The sequence below is a fragment of the Diaphorina citri genome, unplaced genomic scaffold (assembly GCF_000475195.1).
Source record: "Diaphorina citri unplaced genomic scaffold, Diaci psyllid genome assembly version 1.1 scaffold467, whole genome shotgun sequence".
NCBI lineage: Eukaryota > Metazoa > Arthropoda > Insecta > Hemiptera > Psyllidae > Diaphorina > Diaphorina citri.
This window is the reverse complement of record NW_007377902.1, coordinates 697-23074: the sequence shown is the minus strand read 5'-3', so window position 1 is coordinate 23074 and position 22378 is coordinate 697. Positions and strand designations below refer to the sequence as shown.

Sequence of the window (22378 nt, the reverse complement as noted above, 5' to 3'; positions counted from 1 at the left end):
AGAAGGTAATATTATTTTGAACATTTGATATAGAGAAGGAAACTTCTGAGAGAAACAATATTAGGTATGTTTCTGTAAAGTTTTTACTGCCTTAAGTCAATTCCATGACGTTTCTATAGGTTCGTTCTTCAAATATCCAAATAATTCATCCGTTTTGAGCTCAAAGAGCCAGGGGACATTAAAGCAGGGCGCTTTCTTATGGTTCTAAAGTCTGTCTGTTTATTTTCAAGTGAGACAATTATTACTTTATGTTCAGAAAAGAGGAACTGGTAGTTTGAGGCTATAGGATTTTGAGTGCAGCATTTCATGATGAAATTCACTGACGTGTAAGGTGTGGTATCTGACCTTGTAACCGTCTGGTCTGTTGTCCAGCTTCATAATGTGTTCTCCATTTCCACAGCTGTTTAAATTAACCCTGTAATGCCCACTGTGACACATATGTCACACCGCAGGACCGCGGTCTGTGGCAGAATCGCAGAATATGCCACGGTTACTCCCGTAGCAAAGTTTCGGCAAATCATTTCGTTGATTTTAACGTCCTATTGCTGGATGAGATTTAAATCATTTATGAAAAAATATGTTCGTACTCTACACAAATCTGCTAAAACGAATTGCCGCACTTCCTGGTAATCGAAAATTTCAGGCTTTCTTAGGAACTTTCTTTTAAGATGCGTCCACAACTAGTCTACGGCCGGCGGCCGTCGATCGATGTGAATTTATTGTGGATCGATGTGGATCGACGACCGGTCGACTATGTTTAGACACACCGTTAGAAACTTTGCCTCCTTGTTTTCAGAGTTCGAGAGGATAGCGTGGTTCGAGTTCAGTTGAGGTCAAATCTGAAAACAAGTCTACCTCTGGGTATCTCCTGTGATATAGCTGCTATCAAACCTGCTGATGGCATTGTATATGCTGGTCTACTGCTGACAGGACTGTACGTGCTGATCACAGTTGACGTAAGTTATCTATGTCAGTCAATCAGCAACTCTCTGTTTCATTCCGACTTCGGATGCTGCGGACTAAATAACTTCTGAAAGATGAATTTCTTTCGGAGCTTGTGTCCTTCAATTTGAAGAAAATCTCTCGACAGTCAAAAAGGTTGTAATACTCTTAAGACTTTGATCTCTGCCATAGAATATGCTTCCAACTATCCTATTTTTCAACGGCAGATAGCATTTCTAGGTCCGTTCCCCAAAAGTCAGCAACCATCCGTAACTGATATTGAAATTCTCCTTTTGAACAGCGTCTTCTTTCCTCATGATATCTTTCTATGCCTACAACTCCTCACACTTGAGATCTCAAATATGTACATCGAATTATGTACCCTATAACTCACCAAACTATTCCAAAACTTTCACAACTCCTTAAAATAAACACAGAATAAGGTGTTTGTCAGGGACGTGCACACTTATTTCAGGATGTGTCAGAACTATAATTACAATACCTAAGCTCACCCAAACCAATTAGGAACACGCGATGCGCGAAACTTTCGTTCAAACTCGACGAAGTATGTTCGAAAGTTTTCAACATATTCAACACGTTTGTATGAGAAGATTCAAGATAAAGGACGGGATATTAAATTCCATTCGAATTTCAATTAGCTCCCAAAAGTTCATTTGTTTTCCACAGCGCGCAAAGATGTGATGATGAGGTAATGTAATTAGAGGAAGCTTCAATAATTATTGTAGTGAACATAATTGCCTAAAGTTGAATGAAAGAGGGAGAAAAGTTGAGATGAAAATGCCGAAACTCTATTTATAAGCCAGGCGGTGCCGCGGCGCTACGAACTCTTGACGTTCGCACGCCTCCCGGCAATCTTGATAATGACATGTGTATCTGTACGTAGTACGAATTTTTACAATGAGGTTTTGATGAACATACAGATTTTTCCCAAGTTCGAGTTCAATATTTAGATGTCGAAGTTGGAGTTCAAGTTCAATTACCTATAATAAAAAGAGTTCCTTCCAGAGAGCAATGTGCTCATTATACAAAACCACAATATTTCTTAGCAATAAAACAACTGCTACATTAGACGCATGTGGTCTGTGTCGTAGCATGCCCATCCCGTAGTATGCCTCTCATCAGATTAGTATAGGACTATAGGTAGGTATAGGATAGGGGTTTTTTATTTTATTTCTTAGAATAATTCCATCTTGAGCAAAATAACAAATTGATAGATTCTGACGTGACTTTGTGAAGATTCATCTTGAAAGAAGAACTCAAGTAGCTTTTACTCTTCACAGCTGGGGGAGGGGTTTTTATTGTTTGTTTTTATACAGACATATTTCACCATTGCTGGCATCCTTAGTGTAAAAAATTGCACATAAGAAAAAGAAAAAAGTTTAAAAAAAGGAACAAATTGACAATTAATAAATTTGTGGTCTGTGTCGTAGCATGCCCATCCCATAGTATGCTTCTCATCAGATTAGTATAGGATAAGAGTTTTTTTATTTTATTTCTTAGAATAATTCCAGCTAGAGCAAAATAACAATTAACAAATTGATAGATTCTGACGTGACTTTTTGACGATTCATATTGAAAAGAAGAACTCAAGTAGCTTTTACTCTTCACAGTTGGGGGAAGGGTTTTTATTGTTTGTTTATACAGACATGTTTCACCATTGCTGGCATCCTCAGTGTAAAAAATTGCACATAAGAAAAAGAAAAAAGCTTGCAAGAAGGAACAAATTGACAATTAAAAAATTATACCAAAAACTCTGACCCGTCTCCTCATCTCATCCACAGAGTTGAAACAAGAGATATTTGTGTGGAAGAGAACAGCCGCCTCCATTTCGCCCTACACTAAGGACGAGGATTTGGTCAGAGGAACCTTGAACAAGAAAACTTATCTCCTCCAATCAGAACTCAAGAATAGACTGTCTACAGGAAGGTGAGTACCTATTGCCTTATAAAACCTATCTTACCATTGAGATTTAACACGAGTTGTATACGATTATGTGACTTTTAATTCAGTCCTAAAATTGCTTTATTTAGAACTTGAAATTATTGCCAATCCTCTTTTTACATAGTATTACATATTCGCACCGGAATCGAGGAACCTTGAACAAGAAAACTTATCTCCTCCAATCAGAACTCAAGAATAGACTGTCTACAGGAAGGTGAGTACCTATTGACTTATAGAACCGATCTTACCACTGAGATTTAACACGAGTTGTATACGATTATGTGACTTTTAATTCAGTCCTAAAATTGCTTTTTTTAGAACTTGAAATTATTGCCAATCCTCTTTTTACATAGAATTACGTATATTCGCTCCGGAATCTCCATTATCCCGGAACGAAGGGGAATTATTGCTAATTCCCTACATTTCCCTACATAGCATGCACCATGCAATAAGTAATAAATTATGTACTGACTATAATATCACGTAGGTGGTTTTATCTACATAGGTCATAAAAAAGATCATTTACCGCTTGTCGGCAACAGAGAAAATGGAACGAGGAACCTTGAACAAGAAAACTTATCTCCTCCAATCAGAACTCAAGAATAGACTGTCTACAGGAAGGTGAGTACCTATTGACTTATATTATAGAACCAATTATGACCGATCATACCACTGAGATTTAACACGAGTTGTACACGATTATGTGACTTTTAATTCAGTCATCATACGAAATTTCTCTTTGGACTAGTTTGGACTGCGGTATGGTTAAGACCTTATAAAATTCAATAAGTACCAAATTCTTAGATACCTACCTCAAAAATTGGGCAAATTTATGATTCGTTTCAGGTGATCAACAGAACCTTGGCTGCCATCTTAGCGGCTTCACTGTCCATTGCTGTTCTAGCTGTCTTCAACGAGGTAAACTTCTGTTTCGAACCGAATAGGAAATCGGCAGGCCTTACATATATCTGTTAATAAATTGTAGTAACGGTGTCCCAAAGTGTCCCATAGGTAGGTAGAACAAAGGTNCCCGCGGGGCCCGGGGCAGTTTCAAAGGCGCGGGGCCCCCAGGACCTACCCCCCTCCCTACTAGAAAACACTTCTATATACCTACCTAATTCATTTGTATCAATCATTACCTACGGACTACGAGTTTTGTTATCAAAGTGTATTTTGCCGTTTCAGTTCTTTACACATTGAAGTTTTAATGTTTGTGAGCACATCTTTCATGCAAAATATCATGCAACATTCTTTTACCAAAAAATTTTTTAAAAAAAAAAAAAAAAAAAAAAAAAAAAAAAAAATCAAAATCAAAGTTAGTGACAAAGTCAATATTAAATACCTATGCTAAAAGAGAAGTCACTTATTTCAGGGTTTATTGATTTACATATTCAATCAAACCTTCTTGGAGTCTAGAAGGGTTCCAATTTCCTCAATTCCTTATTCTCATGGACGAGATGGAAGTGATGGAACAGAACATTTGAACAGCACTAAGCAGGAAAGAACCACCTAGAAGGGAATTCTCCTTATGGATGCTCGTTTTCTGCTTAATACCGGTCAAATACCTCAGAACTTCGGACATCTACCGCAACATAGCTAAATCCAGCTGGATTTTCACTGTCATCGTCATATTTTCATTACATTGAACATACTGTCCTATTACATCGGACCAAATGTCCATTAAATGGGACACTGACCATTATAATAGTCTCCGGTATGGTCTGCTGTGTCCAACTCAAGATAATATTTCATTGTGCATTACACTCTCATTTTCTCTTCTTTCTCTCTCTCTCGCTCTCTTCCTATCTCTCTCTTTCCCCCCCCCCTCCCCCCTCTCTCTCTCTTTCCCTCTTGTGTCCCGTCTGTTCTCTGTCATTTTCTTTCTTCTTTCTCACATTCTTTTTCTGAGTATTTTTCACAACTATGAGCTTTCTCATATTCTTTCGAACCGAATAGGAAATCGGCAGGCCTTACATATATCTGTTAATAAATTGTAGTAACGGTGTCCCAAAGTGTCCCATAGGTAGGTATAACAAAGGTTTACTTTTGGACAGAGTAATGTGTAGATCTGACAACAATGATTACTAATGGTGGGTTTCACCAATGACTTAATGAGAGATTTCGCTAACGGGAGAATTTACAATGATCCAAAAAGGAGCTTTTAATGATGCAAATAGGAGTTTTTAATGATCCAAAAGAAGGAGTTTTTAAATACTCCTTTTAGGATAGTTAAAAACTCCTTTTTGGATCATTAAAAATTCTCCCATTAATTAAATCTCTCATTATGTCGTTGATGAAATCCACCATTAATCTTAACTGAACATTGATTACTGATTAGCTGATTACTAAAACCCTTACATATTAAAATTATTATTAAGCTACTTATTTTCTATTCTTCTTAGAGACCCTCTTCGAATGAAATCATGTCTTGGGTGGATATGGAAACATTGGTGCTCTTGTTCTCTATGATGGTCCTGGTTTCCATCTTTTCCGAGTCTGGAGCGTTTGATTGGTTGGCAGTCCTGGCTTACCGGGTAAGTTAACAGTGATCAAATATCATTTTTAGCTAAAGATCTTAGACTATGTCTTAAAATAGCAGCGGACAGGATTTCCACTTCCTCAAACCTTCGGGGACTAAAGAGAATTTAGGATTAGGAAGATCCCTCAGTCACGGCACTTCAATAAATCTCGTAGGACATTTCAAATAAAGTTTCCTCTGAAGAGTCTGAAGCAATGCTCCATTCCGGTGAAGTTATATCATTGCCTTAAGTCAATTCCATGGCATTTTTGATACAAAATACAACGGGGTTTATTTTGACACGTAAAGCAAACAGCTCGTGGCAGCTAAAGAGAATTTAGGATTAGGAAGATCCCTCAGTCACGGCACTTCAATAAATCTCGTAGGACATTTCAAATAAAGTTTCCTTAGGTAGGTACATAGGTATTCTTTAACCACGATCGAATAAACTACGGGCTAAAAAATTCCCGGAGGGACGGACCCAGCTTGTTTTTAGAAAAACCCATAATATCTAGTGTAAGTTCTCAAAGCGTGGGGCCCCCAAAAGCGCGGGGCCGTGGCAGTCTGCCATTCTGCCTTATGGGTAATCCGGCCCTGTATGGTTCATGCTAGTCCAAAGAGAAATTTCGTATAATGACTGAATTAAAAATCACATAATCGAATACAACTACAGTGTCAAGGGATTTCTATGACGTCACCCATTTGATTTACACACAGGCCAGTATTTCAACTCTGGATTAACTCAAAACTTTCGGTGCCAAGATCGGGCATTAGAGATGATGTAGAACAAGCAGGATAGAATCGCTGTACATGATTATCCCTAGCTGTTAAAATAAATGTACCACATTCAATTCAATTTTCTCTCTCTCTCTCTCTCTCCCCTCTCTTTCTCTCTCTCTGTCTCTCTCCCTCTCCCCCTCTCTTTCTCTCTCTCTCTCTCTCATTTTTCCCATATGTATTTCTACCCAAACTTGAAGAAAAAGCCCCCCATATCGAGACAATGTGGACTCCAACACAAGACTTTCCTCAACAAGATGAGAATATTGAACCAAGCGGGACTAGGTGCTGTCTTAGGCCGACCACTCACTCTCTGACTGTCGTATAGACCTAGATCCGTCAGATGGACGGTTGGAGCTTGAGTGGCCGCCCTAATGTAAAAACTGGATAGACACACAGACAGACAGACAGACACACGGACCAATGGCTGAAACTTTGGATTTCAGGCTCTAGGGACCTCAAAACGTGTTTTGACACTAAAAACTGACCATCGAAAATTTAAAAACTGGTTAGCAAGTAAAAACTGGATAGCATCGGTCTTCTATCACGATTCGCAATTTTAGGCCGAGTTATAGCACTTCGTAATTCCTAATCCTTTATTAATGATCTTTTTGAGTAGTCTGTATGTACGGCTAAATCCTAAAATTGATTTACTTGGAACTTGAAATTATTGCCAATCCTCTTTTTACATAATTATAGTATTACATATTCGCTACGGAATTTCCATTATCCCGGAACGAAGGGGAATTATTGCTAATTCCCTACATTTCCCTACATAGCGTGCAATAAGTAATAAATTATACACTTACTATAATATCACGTAGGTGGTTTTATCTAGGTCATAAAAGAGATCATTTACCGCTTGTCGGCAACAGAGAAAATGGAAGCAACTCAAGATAATATTTCATTGTGCATTACACTCTCATTTTCTCTTCTTTCTCTCTCTCGCTCTCTTCCTATCTCTCTCTTCCCCCCTCCACTCTCTCTCTCTCTTTCCCTCTTGTGTCTCGTCTGTTCTCTGTCATTTTCTTTCTTCTTTCTCATATTCTTTTTCTGAGTATTTTTCACGTCTCCGTCCTATGTCACAGTTTGACAACTCAAGATAATATTTCATTGTGCATTACACTCTCATTTTCTCTTCTTTCTCTCTCTCGCTCTCTTCCTATCTCTCTCTTCCCCCCCTCTCTCTCTCTTTCCCTCTTTTGTCTCGTCTGTTCTATTGACCCCATCTCTGTCATTTTCTTTCTTCTTTCCCATATTCTTTTTCTGAGTATTTTTCACAACTATGAGCTTTCTCATATTCTTTTCTGAGTATTTTTCACGTCTCCGTCCTATGTCACAGTTTGCAACTTTCACGTCTGTTATGGGTTGATATGTGTGATTTCTAGGTCTTATCTTACCTTCAGCTTCCGTAAGATTATTATGTATTATCTTTATTTCACAGAGGTTGCAGATTGATAGAGGGATCTGTAACTGCTAAGGTCTTATCATCCCGAAAACGAAGAGAGAGAGAGAGAGAGAGAGAGAGAGAGAGAGAGAGAAGAGAGGATAAGAGGTCTACCTGATAGTGTGTGTGCTCATCAGGTATCAGATAGACCTGGCAGGCGGACCTTTTCAGCAGTACCTGTCAGGTCTACCTGATAGTGAGTGGCTGGCCTTACTTCTTTTGTTCCCAGTACCCCATCCGGGACGTTCCGCTGCTGTTCGAGTCTCTCTTCTCGTTTCTGTTCGTCATCAGCATGTTCTTCCTTCACTCTCTCCCCGAACTACACCTCTCTCTCGGTTGGATCGCCATGTTGGGAGCTGTCCTTCTACTCCTGCTGACCTCTGGCGAGAAACTGGAGATGGTGCTGGTGCGAATCGAGTGGTGCACGTTGCTCTTCTTTGCCGCCCTCTTCGTCCTGATTGGGGTGAGTAAAGAAACTCTTGTACCCGAAAGTTGGACACTATGTCTGCAATTTGGTAGGTAATATTCTGGAAAATTACCCGTAAATTCTACCAAATATTAGAATCACCCAAAAATCGTACGTACATAAAAAAAACATGAGAGTTATTGTCCACTAAATTATGTCGATGGTCACCCTTATGTGACCAAAATGTTTGCGATTTTTCTCCAATTTCTCTCGTGGCTTTCTCAAAAGTCTCAGTTGTTTCTTAATATTACTTAATCAACCTTTCGCTCCCCCCCAGGCGCTTCAAAAGCTCGGCCTCATCGAGTGGATCGGCATGCAGACGGAATCCTTCATCCTGGGTGTGGACGAGGCGTATCGTCTCCCCGTTAGGAAACTTTATTTGAAATGTCCTACGAGATTTATTGAAGTGCCGTGACTGAGGGATCTTCCTAATCCTAAATTCTCTTTAGTCCCCGGAGGTTTGAGGAAGTGGAAATCGTGTCCGCTGCTATTTTAAGACACAGTCTAAGATCTTTAGCTGAAAATAATATTTGATCACTGTTAACTTACCCGGTAAGCCAGGACTGCCAACCAATCAAACGCTCCAGACTCGGAAAAGATGGAAACCAGGACCATCATAGAGAACAAGAGCACCAATGTTTCCATATCCACCCAAGACATGATTTCATTCGAAGAGGGTCTCTAAGAAGAATAGAAAATAAGTAGCTTATAATAATTTATTTTAATATGTAAGGGTTTTAGTAATCAGTAATCAATGTTCAGTTAAGATTAATGGTGGATTTCACCAACGACATAATGAGAGATTTAATTAAAGGGGGAGAATTTTTAATGATCCAAAAAGGAGTTTTTAACTATTCAAAAAGGAGTATTTAAAAACTCCTTCTTTTTGGATCATTAAAAACTCCTATTTGCATCATTAAAAGCTCCTTTTTGGATCATTGTAAATTCTCCCGTTAGCGAAATCTCTCATTAAGTCATTGGTGAAACTCACCATTAGTAATCATTGTAGTCAGATCTACACATTACTCTGTCCAAAGGTAACCCTCTCTTTCTCTCTCTCTCTCTCTCTCTCTCTTAGACCTTAGCTGTTAAAATAAATGTACCACATTCAATTCAATTCTCTCTCTCCTCCCCCTCTCTTTCTCTCTCACCCTCCCTCTCTTTCTCTCTCTGTCTCTCTCCCTCTCCCCCTCTCTTTCTCTCTCTCTCTCATTTTTCCCATATGTATTTCTACCCAAACTTTCTATCAATTCCCCTATATCCATTAGAATGTCCGCTCATTTTATTGAAAGGTCCACACATTTCGTTTAATGACTTAGCTTTCTCCTCTCTCTCCCTCTCTCTCTCTGTCTGTCTCTCTCTCTCTCTCCTTCTCCCTCTCTAGGTAGGTAGGTACTCATTACCAGCGCCATTTGTTTTGGAAAATAATACGTTTTGCTGTACGTACAGCAAAGCACAGCAGATTTTGATCGTACACCCAGATTCTGGAGGTACATATTTGGTCCTTTACTCCCATTTTATGAATAAAAAGTTAGACTGAAACAAATTTTTGACCATCAGAAAGTTTGGACTCGATGCTTCAGTGCAGCTTGAGAGTCAGTATTTTGTTCATAAATATGGTCCTCAGTAATTCTTTCTGCTTGCTGAAGAGGTCTTTTTTTTATTTATATTTATTAGAGTGAGGCCTGAAGAGGTCTTAGTTCTGGTCATCTTCCTGTTTTGCTGGTTTCTAGATTTAAATATTGTCTTTTATTCCTGTTTCAGCTACACAATTCCCATGGAATCATACAAAACGCCTCTGGAACAACTGCAGAAAAAGGTAAGTGACCAGTTTGGTCCTTCTCTTTCACTCTCTCTCTCTCTCTCTCTCTTAGACCTTAGCTGTTAAAATAAATGTACCACATTCAATTCAATTCTCTCTCTCCCCCCTCTCTTTCTCTCCCTCCCTCTCTTTCCGGAAAACCTTTTTTTTTTTTTTTTTTTTTTTTTTTTTTTTTTTTTTTTTTTTTCGAACCTGCTCCGCTTTTTTGCGCTTCAAGGGGAAGATGAGGGGAAGATTTTCATAAATATTTTTTTCATTTTAGATTCCCCACTTGTAGTATAGTGGGTGGGATAGAATCTGAGAAGCTTGAAGTTAAAGCAATGTAACAACACTTTTCTACCTCGTAAAATTCCCAAAATCATGAAAATACTGCAAGGACAAAGATTTTTTTTTCAGAACCGAAATGTCTATGAAGCTGATCAATGTAAATTTTTTGGAAATTCTATTCCTCTGTTCCGAAAAAAGAGGGGTTGTGAATGAGAATGAGAACCCTTTGAAAACCCATATATACAATTAGGTACTTCATCTTCAATGAATGACTAGATTGGATAGGCTTTTACATTGGACGGATTCACTGATGAATTTTCACTGCAACTTTTTACATAGGAATCGACCATTTATTTATAATTTTTACCCATTTGCAACTGCTCCATTAGGTACTTCATCTTCAATGAATGACTAGATTGGATAGGCTTTTACATTGGACGGATTCACTGATGGTTTTGTTGAAAAAAAAAAAAAAAAAAGGTAGGTATCTACTCATTATCAGCGCCATTTATTTTGGAAAATAATACGTTTTGCTGTAGGTACAGCAAAGCACAGCAGATTTTGATCTTACACCCAGATTCTGGAGGTACATATTTGGTGTCTTAACTCCCATTTTATGAATAAAAAGTTAGACTGAAACAAATTTTGGACCATCAGAAAGTTTGGACTCGATGCTTCAGTGCAGCTTGAGAGTGGACATGCTACAACAGAGAGTCAGTATTTTGTTCATAAATATGGTCCTCAGTAATTCTTCCTGCTTGCTGAAGAGGTCTTAGTTCTGGTCATCTTCCTGTTTTGCTGGTTTCTAGATTTAAATATTGGCTTTTATTCCTGTTTCAGCTACACAATTCCCATGGAATCATACAAAACGCCTCTGGAACAACTGCAGAAAAAGGTAAGTGACCAGTTTGGTCCTTCTCTTTCACTCTCTCTCTCTCTCTTAGACCTTAGCTGTTAAAATAAATGTACCACATTCAATTCAATTCTCTCTCTCTCCCCCCTCTCTTTCTCTCCCTCCCTCCCTCTCTTTCTCTCTCTCCCCCTCTCTTTCTCTCTCTCTCTCTCTCTCTCATTTTTCCCATAATTTATGTATTTCTACCCAAACTTTCTATCAATGCCGCTATATCCATTAGAATGTCCGCTCATTTTATTGAAAGGTCCACACATTTCGTTTAATGACTTAGCTTTCTCCTCTCTCTCTCTCCCTCTCTCTCTCTGTCTCTCTCTCTTTCTTCCCTCTCTCTCCTTCTCCCTCTCTGCGTCCAAGTGTTTTCCTTTCTTGTCCTTTTTTAATGATTATCTTCTTGTCATTAAGTTGTCTCTTTCTTATCTGTTTTTTCCCTCTCTATTTCTCTCTCTCTCGCTCTCTCTCTCTCTCTCTCTCTCTCGATCTAATTGCATCACTGTTTTTATATCTTTCTCCACTTTGCTTCTGCTTCAGTACCCTTTTTGTTTTTTTTTTTTCCATTAACTATAAAATTTTATGAACATAAAGAATCCAGTGCTAACATATCGGATGGTATGTTGGACATACAAGGTAAGGTCATTCGGAGTACCAGGCTACCAGGGTGTCATGTTGCGAATTGACGCTCTGATTAGACATCACCCGGTCATGGTTACTACACGAAAATTGAAGAATGTAAAAGCGCCTTGCAACGACTAATCGCACGAATCCTAGAGTAAATATTATTTCTACCTAAACCTCCTCCGCGGGGTTCCATGAAATGTATGTCCTCAAGCAACTTTATTTAATTACCAGATGAAAGGGAGATGTTTGCACAATGTTTATTCATAAAAGCGCCTTGCAACGACTAATCGCACGAATCCTAGAGTAAATATTATTTCTACCTAAACCTCCTCCGCGGGGTTCCATGAAATGTGTGTCCTCAAGCAACATTATTTAATTACCAGATCAAAGAGAGATGTTTGCACAATGTTTATTCAAAATTGGGCCCAAAATTTGCATAGTTTTGTCCACAGGTGACGTGAACTTGGGTGGATAACTTGTCATTAATTTCCATTTGCAATGGTCCCAACAATAGCAAAAGCTTGGTACGAATTTTCACACGGTACGACTTTTCAGGAGTAGATCGAACGATAAATCGCACGTTTTTATTCCCTGTACGGAAATTTCACACATTTTCACGTCCACACGACCGATTTATCAATTTGATCGTACGATAAGACCGTCACAAAAAATCGTACTTTATCGTAGGTATTTCTTGAAAGCACCCTGAATGTTCTACTATGTCCCTGGGGGCATTGAAAGTATTACACTTTAGAAAACACTTTATTACTGCTCGGATTTTTGGATTTTTCATTTCACGTTTGAAAAACTTGTGCACACGATGTTCATCTTGCCCTGAAGCTAATTTGTTCTTTGACCGATTTCTGTCGTCAGGTGGGATTGAAAATCTTTTAATTATATTGATTTATCCAGAAAAAGGTCTTCTATGTAACCCTTAATGGTCCTGTGAAGACAAGGACTGAAAACTAATCAGGAATATCCATTTATGTGCTGAACACCCAACTTAATCCAAATTGGGCCAACCGTTCAACAGTAATTATCGTGGAAGATGAGATAGACAATGAGACAGACTAAATTCAAAATCATCGAGGTAAACTTTGGAGCTCAATTCGTTCTTTCAAATGGGTAAAATTTTGGTTCTTCTTTTTGGAACACCGAATTGGGTAAATTTTTAGAAGACATTGATGCTGAAACTCAGCAATATCACCTAAATGAGGCCGATATATGTATAGAGTGCTATACACAGATGCTCACGAAAATAGGGTTTTGTTTGGCGTTTTCACTTATCACTATATAATTACAGACTATTACCCTAAACGGATACCACAGAAAGGGATTATTTTCAAACGGTCTCGCTGTATCTCAATCATCTTCCCAAGGAAATTCCGCAAAAATTCAACCACCACAAAAGAAAACCCATCTCTACCAACCCGCCATCAGGCGTCCCACGCAAACTCCCAAGAGCAACAATTTAAATTTTTGATAACAGATAAAACAAAATTGTTCAGGCAGTTTCGGTTTATCACGCGTTTGACGCACGTCTAGCGTTTGGCTGTCCGAGTGTTTTTTTCGAAGTATTCTCCGAGTTTTTTAAATTTCTCAAAAATTTCGTAGTCAAAAGTTTTGATAGGAAGATAAAAAGATCCTTTTATTCTTCAATTTCAAATTTTTTTGCGGGTTTTTGATAGGTTTTGACTCTTTTTCTTCAAAACTTTCTTCAGAGGAATTTCGACAAGTTCTGTGTATTTTTTCTTCTTTGTGCTAAAATTTTGATCTGTACCTTTAGTTCTTTTTTACAAGTGTTCAGTTTTTGCTCCAGATTTATTTCCGGTTTCTTGGAATTTCCAGAATTGGTTTCGGAGAGTATGAACAGTGAAAAAAGTTTCTTGTACTGTCAAGCTTGGAATTTGGAACTTCATTAAAGGTGAGTCTTATTTTTGTTTATCAGCGTAAGAAAGATATTAATGAGCCGCTAGCCGTTCCTGAAGAAGTCAATAAAAGAAGAAAACACGCTAATAACTTCGCAGCATTTCAGCTCACCAGGAAGCTACGAACACGGAAAAAATACCCAAAATAGTAGTCAATGGCTATTATTAGTTGTTTGTTCAACAACGATGTTTTTTTTGAAGAGGTTTGATAGAGGGAACTGCAACTGCTAAGGAATTATCGTTCCAAAATCGAAGAGAGAAGGAAGACACTGAAGACAGGATAGGAGAAAGACAGCTTTTCCGAGAACGAACATTATCCGTTCAGGATAAAATCTGCCCCGGGGGGAATCGAACCCGGAGGCCTAGCGCTACCAACCAAGCTAACTAAATCTGTCATTCTGTCTTCCAAGTCTCATGTCTTTCTGGTCTTTCACGGTTTTTCCAACACAATCTTCGTCTCTATACTGACGACTCGTAATAAAAATAAAGGTGATTTGTCCACTTAAGAGGTGTACTTCAAATAGTACTTAATAAAGTTGTCATAACAATGTTTAGTTCTGAGAGTTGTAAAGAGAGAGAGAGAGAGAGAGAGAGAGAGAGAGAGAGAGAAGAGAGGATAAGAGGTCTACCTGATAGTGTGTGTGCTCATCAGGTATCAGATAGACCTGGCAGGCGGACCTTTTCAGCAGTACCTGTCAGGTCTACCTGATAGTGAGTGGCTGGCCTCTTACTTCTTTTGTTCCCAGTACCCCATACGGGACGTTCCGCTGCTGTTCGAGTCTCTCTTCTCGTTTCTGTTCGTCATCAGCATGTTCTTCCTTCACTCTCTTCCCGAGCTACACCTCTCTCTCGGTTGGATTGCCATGTTGGGAGCTGTCCTTCTACTCCTGCTGACCTCTGGCGAGAAACTGGAGATGGTGCTGGTGCGAATCGAATGGTGCACGTTGATCTTCTTTGCCGCCCTCTTCGTCCTGATTGGGGTGAGTAAAGAATCTCCTGTACTAGTTACTACATACATCGCCCCCGCAATTCGTCAGATAATAATCTGAAAAATCACCCGTAAAATCTTCCAGAAATTCGAGATTTTTCTGAAAAATCACTCAAATCTCGTACGGAGTAGTCCACAAAGCGATAGGCTTGAGAGTTGTTTTCCAGGGTCCACTAAATTAGAAGGAACCTTGAATACCTTGATGCTGATGGTCACCCATATGACACCGAAAGGTTAACAACGATTTTTCATTAATTTCTCCTTGCTTTCTCAGAAGTCTCAGTTGTTTCTTTATTACATTCTCTCCCCACAACCATTCTCTCCTCCCCAGGCGCTTCAAAAGCTCGGCCTCATCGAGTGGATCGGCATGCAGACCGAATCCTTCATCCTGGGTGTAGACGAGGCGTATCGTCTCCCCGTCGCCATCTCCCTCATCCTCTGGGTATCTGCCTTCGTATCCAGTTTCCTCGACAACATCCCCCTCTCCTCCATGATGGTTCACATTATCACCTCCCTCGCCAACAACCCCCAGCTGGACCTTCCCTTGCAGCCCCTCGTGTGGGCGCTGGCTCTCGGGGCATCCCTTGGCGGCAACGGAACCCTCATGGGATCATCAGCCAACATGGTCTGCTCCGGGATTGCGGAGCAGCATGGCTATCGCTTTACGTTTACCCAGTATTTGAGGGTGGGCTACCCGATCATGCTGGGCAGTGTGGCGGTCGCCAACATCTACTTGTATCTGTGCCACGTTTGTTTTTCGTGGCACGCGACGACGTGAAACCCGAGGTGTTTTTGTGGGAGTATTATTTGAAGTTTTGAAGAGTTGGAAAATGAATGTGTTTCGTTCTCGTAAGCAATTTGAGGATTGAGATAAGGAACCTCAGAGATCGAAATGTGTCTCTGTATAAGTATATATACCTTAGCTATTTTTACCCATTTTTACATCCACGGTGTACGGCAAAGTAAAGCCACATCAGTTTTTAAACTATGATTTTTACAATTTGTTTGAAGTTTTGAAGAGTTGGAAAATGAATGTGTTTCGTTCTCGTAAGCAATTTGAGGATTGAGATAAGGAACCTCAGAGATCGAAATATGTCTCTGTATAAGTATATACCTTAGCTATTTTTACCCATTTTTACATCCACGGTGTACGGCAAGGTAAAGCCACATCAGTTTTTGAACTATAATTTTTACAATTTACAATTTGTCTTGTTTCCCTGTTTATTGCTGTCATAGGTACTGTACTTACTTAGTTCTCCAATTCAATCATGAACAAAAATAAAATATAATTTATTTTTATTAAATATAAACCTACACGTTTTATTACCTTTCTTTGTAGAATTTCGTTTCGAATTGGATTGCGGACAACGAGTGACATTTAAACTGATAAATAAATAATCAGGTTCTCAAAACGTTTTGCCGTTCCACAAAGGCAAAAAACAGGAATGCCATTTCATCAAGAGCCCTCATCAGGCACTTTAGAGCATTCTTAATGAAATTTTCAATGCCTAGTATTGCGTAGCCTTTGACAAGATATATGCTATGAAATTTTCCTTTTGTTTGTTTTGACTCCTTCTTTGAAGGTATAAAGATTTTCCTTCTTTAGCTTTGAAAGTTTTTAGTTTCTACCAGAGTTCTCTTAACAGGAATGAAAATACTACACGTTTACATGAACGTCCTGAAATGTTTCCCAAGTTTTGTTACTTAAAATGTTCGTGTTTTCCCTTCATGTGAGTATGTACCTACATATTTGCTACCAAAGTGAGGTCACAAAGGTACCAATGAAAAAGACGAATGAGTTGTGCATTAGAATATTACGAGTTTAGTTATTAATATCTGGAAATGGAAACGGAAAGCACAAAACTAACTGAAGAGTATAATCGACAAAATTGATCCTATCCTATCCACCCTTCTTACCTAATAAAATTATGTAGAACCAACTCTGCAACGGTTAGTCAAAACATGGTTCTTATTAATCATAAACACATGTGTAATCCAATCTCTCACACAATTCGGACCCAAGTTGATATTGATACTGACGTAAGAACACAGATACCTACTAATAATAACAACAACACCAAAACACCAACAACAACTAATAACTAGTTGTTTCCTTGGAAAGATCAGAGTATTTCGCCTCAAGTTTTGTTAAAGATTTCAAAGAACCATCCAATCCACGTGGAGATTTCACGGTTCTCACGTGTAGGTATAAAATATTCGGAGATGCAAAGAATGAATGATTGGTTAACTAATGCTAGGTTATTTTACTGTGAAACCTTGAAACCGTCCAATATGGTTTGATTTACCGAAAAGTTCTACGTGCTCTTGTGCTAATGCCTAACCGATCCAGTGACCAAATAAAATATTACATAAAACAATTTATCGATTTATAGAGCCATGAGTAAAGATCAGTTCATTCGATGCAGCAAGAACAAGATTCCCTTGGCGGCAACGGAACCCTCATGGGATCATCAGCCAACATGGTCTGCTCCGGGATTGCGGAGCAGCATGGCTATCGCTTTACGTTCACCCAGTATTTGAGGGTGGGCTACCCGATCATGCTGGGTGACGTGACTTTTCTATTTAGCCATTTTACGTTCAGCCCCACTCGTACTATTCGTAATTCCTTCTTTAGCTTTGAAAGTTTTTAGTTTCTACCAGAGTTCTCTTAACAGGAATAAAAATACTACACGTTTACATGAACGTCCTGAAATGTTTCCCAAGTTTTGTTAGTTAAAATGTTCGTGTTTTCCCTTCACATAGGTATGTACTTATTTGCTACCAAAATGAGGTCACAAAGGTACCAATGAAAAAGACGAATGAGTTGTGCATTCAATTCAATTCAATTCAATATGTTTATTTAATGTTTATCAATTTGACAAAAAATTGTAAAACACAAGTCTTTAGAATACTAGGTACCTACGAGTTTAGTTAATAATATCTGGAAATGGAAACGGACAGCACAAACTAACTGAAGAATATAATCGACAAAATTGATCCTATCCTATCCACTCTTCTTACCTAATAAAATTATGTAGAACCAACTTTGCAACGGTTAGTCAAAACATGGCTCTTATTAATCATAAACACATCTCTCACACAATTCGGACCCAAGTTGATATTGATACTGACGTAAGAACACAGATACCAAAACACCAAGAACAACTACCTAATAACTAGTTGTTTCCTTGGAAAGATCAGCGTATTTCGCCTCAAGTTTTGTTAAAGATTTCAAAGAACCATCCAATCCACGTGGAGATTTCACGGTTCTCACGTGTATAAAATATTCGGAGATGCAAAGAATGAACGATTGGTTAACTAATGCTAGGTTATTTACTGTGAAACCTTGAAACCGTCCAATATGATTTGATTTACCGAAAAGTTCTACGTGCTCTTGTGCTAATGCCTAACCGATCCAGTGACCAAATAAAATATTATATAAAACAATCTATCGATTTATAGAGCCATGAGCCATGAGTAAAGATCAGTTTCATCAGTTCATTCGATGCAGCAAGAACAAGATTTTTTGGTTCTTCAATCTGCGGGGCTTTGAGACCAAGACATTTTTGGTATTTGGTCTTGTTCTAGCGCTATCTCTACAAGTTATTAAATTTGTATTATTTAGTTTTAAAAGGCTTTTTTTCAAGTTCCTCATGAGATTTTTTAACAATTTAATTCTATTCCAGACCAACTGACTCATCAGAATTTACGTGATAACAATTTAATGCGTCCAATGACATTAAAAAAAAAACCGAGATTAAAGGATTAGTGAAATTTCGTTTTTGAAACCTGGCTGTTTTTGGGACGTTTTTTCATCTGCTTGTATTTCACCTCTTCATTATACAATTTTATTGGGGCAGAGACCATAAACATTGTTCATCAGATTCAGAAGTCGTTTGTCATTTTGGCATTCGCTGACAAATGGGCGTCGATTTGACAAAACTGTTTACATTTTCACATGAGACAGTGTTTTAAATTTTCTAGCTGAGATCAGTGTCCAATTCCTTATTATCAGTTTTAGTTTTACAAACATGGGATCGATAACCTACTCGTATTTAGTCCGAAGCTCCGAAGACTGGGAACAGTTCTAAAATTAGTTGTACCAGGAGAACTTTCTTAAGAATGGAGTTTTGTAGAAATGCTAAACGACAAAGTGGAACATATTCGCTTCATTATCTGATGTAGATTAAGGAAAAAAGACTAGATCTGAAACACATAGGTGCTAAAATAACTAAAATTATCCCTACTTTTCTCTATCCGTATAGGTAATTTCAACGATCATTAGGTACTTCATCTTCAATGAATGACTAGATTGGATAGGCTTTTACATTGGACGGATTCACTGATGAATTTTCACTGTGAAAAGCTCTAAAAGCGCCTTGCAACGACTAATCGCACGAATCCTAGAGTAAATATTATTTCTACCTAAACCTCCTCCGCGGGGTTCCATGAAATGTATGTCCTCAAGCAACTTTATTTAATTACCAGATGAAAGGGAGATGTTTGCACAATGTTTATTCAAAAATTGGGCCCAAAATTTGCATAGTTTTGTCCACAGGTGACGTGAACTTGGGTGGATAACTTGTCATTAATTTCCATTTGCAATGATCCCAACAATAGCAAAAGCTTGGTACGAATTTTCACACGGTACGACTTTTCAGGAGTAGATCGAACGATAAATCGCACGTTTTTATTGCCTGTACGCAAATTTCACACATTTTCACGTCCATACGACCGATTTATCAATTTGATCATACGATAAGACCGTCACAAAAAATCGTACTTTATCGTAGGTATTTCTTGATAGCACCCTGAATGTTCTACTATGTCCCTGGGGGCATTGAAAGTATTACACTTTAGAAAACACTTTATTACTGCTCGGATTTTTGGATTTTTCATTTCACGTTTGAAAAACTTGTGCACACGATGTTCATCTTGCCCTGAAGCTAATTTCTACTTTGACCGATTTCTGTCGTCAGGTGGGATTGAAAATCTTTTGATTATATTGATTTATCCAGAAAAAGGTCTTCTATGTGACCCTTAATGGTCCTGTGAAGACAAGGACTGAAAACTAATCAGCAATATCCATTTATGTGCTGAACACCCAACTTAATCCAAATTGGGTAAATTTTTAGATATTGAAGCTGAAACTCAGCAGTATCATCTAAATGAGGCCGATGTATAGAGTGCTATACACAGATGCTCACGAAAATAGGGTTTTGTTTGGCGTTTTCACTTATCACTACATAATTATTAATTACAGACTATTACCCTAAACGGATACCACAGAAAGGGATTATTTTCAAACGGTCTCGCTGTATCTCAATCATCTTCCCAAGGAAATTCCGCAAAAATTCAACCACCACAAAAGAAAACCCATCTCTACCAACCCGCCATCACGGGTCCCACGCAAACTCCCAAGAGCAACAATTTAAATTTTTGATAACAGATAAAACAAAATTGTTCAGGCAGTTTCGGTTTATCACGCGTTTGACGCACGTCTAGCGTTTGGCTGTCCGAGTGTTTTTTTCGAAGTATTCTCCGAGTTTTTTAAATTTCTCAAAAATTTCGTAGTCAAAAGTTTTGATAGGAAGATAAAAAGATCCTTTTATTCTTCAATTTCAAATTTTTTTGCGGGTTTTTGATAGGTTTTGACTCTTTTTCTTCAAAACTTTCTTCAGAGGAATTTCGACAAGTTCTGTGTATTTTTTCTTCTTTGTGCTAAAATTTTGATCTGTACCTTTAGTTCTTTTTTACAAGTGTTCAGTTTTTGCTCCAGATTTATTTCCGGTTTCTTGGAATTTCCAGAATTGGTTTCGGAGAGTATGAACAGTGAAAAAAGTTTCTTGTACTGTCAAGCTTGGAATTTGGAACTTCATTAAAGGTGAGTCTTATTTTTGTTTATCAGCGTAAGAAAGATATTAATGAGCCGCTAGCCGTTCCTGAAGAAGTCAATAAAAGAAGAAAACACGCTAATAACTTCGCAGCATTTCAGCTCACCAGGAAGCTACGAACACGGAAAAAATACAGAGAGAGAGAGAGAGAGAGAGAGAGAGAGAGAGAGAGAAGAGAGGATAAGAGGTCTACCTGATAGTGTGTGTGCTCATCAGGTATCAGATAGACCTGGCAGGCGGACCTTTTCAGCAGTACCTGTCAGGTCTACCTGATAGTGAGTGGCTGGCCTCTTACTTCTTTTGTTCCCAGTACCCCATACGGGACGTTCCGCTGCTGTTCGAGTCTCTCTTCTCGTTTCTGTTCGTCATCAGCATGTTCTTCCTTCACTCTCTTCCCGAGCTACACCTCTCTCTCGGTTGGATTGCCATGTTGGGAGCTGTCCTTCTACTCCTGCTGACCTCTGGCGAGAAACTGGAGATGGTGCTGGTGCGAATCGAATGGTGCACGTTGATCTTCTTTGCCGCCCTCTTCGTCCTGATTGGGGTGAGTAAAGAATCTCCTGTACTAGTTACTACATACATCGCCCCCGCAATTCGTCAGATAATAATCTGAAAAATCACCCGTAAAATCTTCCAGAAATTCGAGATTTTTCTGAAAAATCACTCAAATCTCGTACGGAGTAGTCCACAAAGCGATAGGCTTGAGAGTTGTTTTCCAGGGTCCACTAAATTAGAAGGAACCTTGAATACCTTGATGCTGATGGTCACCCATATGACACCGAAAGGTTAACAACGATTTTTCATTAATTTCTCCTTGCTTTCTCAGAAGTCTCAGTTGTTTCTTTATTACATTCTCTCCCCACAACCATTCTCTCCTCCCCAGGCGCTTCAAAAGCTCGGCCTCATCGAGTGGATCGGCATGCAGACCGAATCCTTCATCCTGGGTGTAGACGAGGCGTATCGTCTCCCCGTCGCCATCTCCCTCATCCTCTGGGTATCTGCCTTCGTATCCAGTTTCCTCGACAACATCCCCCTCTCCTCCATGATGGTTCACATTATCACCTCCCTCGCCAACAACCCCCAGCTGGACCTTCCCTTGCAGCCCCTCGTGTGGGCGCTGGCTCTCGGGGCATCCCTTGGCGGCAACGGAACCCTCATGGGATCATCAGCCAACATGGTCTGCTCCGGGATTGCGGAGCAGCATGGCTATCGCTTTACGTTTACCCAGTATTTGAGGGTGGGCTACCCGATCATGCTGGGCTAAGAAGTGAAAGCAAGGAATTTCAATAATATCGATTTGCTATTTGTTATAAAGTAATCTAACTTTCTATTTGATCCCGGGTTCAATTTCCGTCAGGGTTGAAGTTCGGGGTGAACTCTTTGAGTAGCTGATGCTTTAATCGAGTAGCGACCTGTGGTGACATTACAAGTGTATAAAGATTATTCAAATATGGAGATCGCAAGGGACTTAGTAATGTTAGTAATGCTGTGATATCCCCAAAAGTTGTAAAAAGGCTCTGCCTTAGCCACAAATAATTCAAAACCCGTACATTTTGTCGGAAAAGATCAATTCTTACTTTGTTCACATCTAAGAAGTGAAAGCAAGGAATTTCAATAATATCGATTTGCTATTTGTTATAAAGTAATCTAACTTTCTATTTGATCCCGGGTTCAATTCCCGTCAGGGTTGAAGTTTTTTTCAGCTCTTTGCCTAAAGTTCGGGGTGAACTCTTTGAGTAGCTGATGCTTTAATCGAGTAGCGAACTGTGGTGACATTACAAGTGTGTAAAGATTATTCAAATATGGAGATTGTAAGGGACTTAGTAATGCTGTGATATC

The 22378-nt window shown here is 39.0% G+C and overlaps 2 protein-coding genes across 2 annotated transcripts in view; both read left to right on the top strand.

Annotated features, from left to right (window-relative positions):
- LOC103509098 (P protein-like) overlaps nucleotides 1-15647 on the top strand; it is a 31833-nt gene extending 16186 nt beyond the window's left edge. The window contains exons 11-14 of the mRNA XM_026823519.1: nucleotides 2745-2889; nucleotides 9877-9931; nucleotides 14404-14637; nucleotides 14977-15647. Coding sequence (XP_026679320.1) covers nucleotides 2745-2889; nucleotides 9877-9931; nucleotides 14404-14637; nucleotides 14977-15423 — 881 coding nt within the window. The 3' untranslated portion in view covers nucleotides 15424-15647. The remainder of the gene's footprint in view (nucleotides 1-2744; nucleotides 2890-9876; nucleotides 9932-14403; nucleotides 14638-14976) is intronic.
- Nucleotides 15648-20854: 5207 nt separating this feature from the next.
- LOC103509095 (P protein-like) lies at nucleotides 20855-21803 on the top strand. The gene is made up of 2 exons (XM_026823518.1): nucleotides 20855-21083; nucleotides 21423-21803. The coding sequence occupies exons 1-2, from the start codon at nucleotides 20913-20915 to the stop codon at nucleotides 21801-21803; spliced, it is 552 nt and encodes a 183-aa protein (XP_026679319.1). The 5' UTR covers nucleotides 20855-20912.
- The last annotated feature ends 575 nt before the right edge of the window (nucleotides 21804-22378 follow it).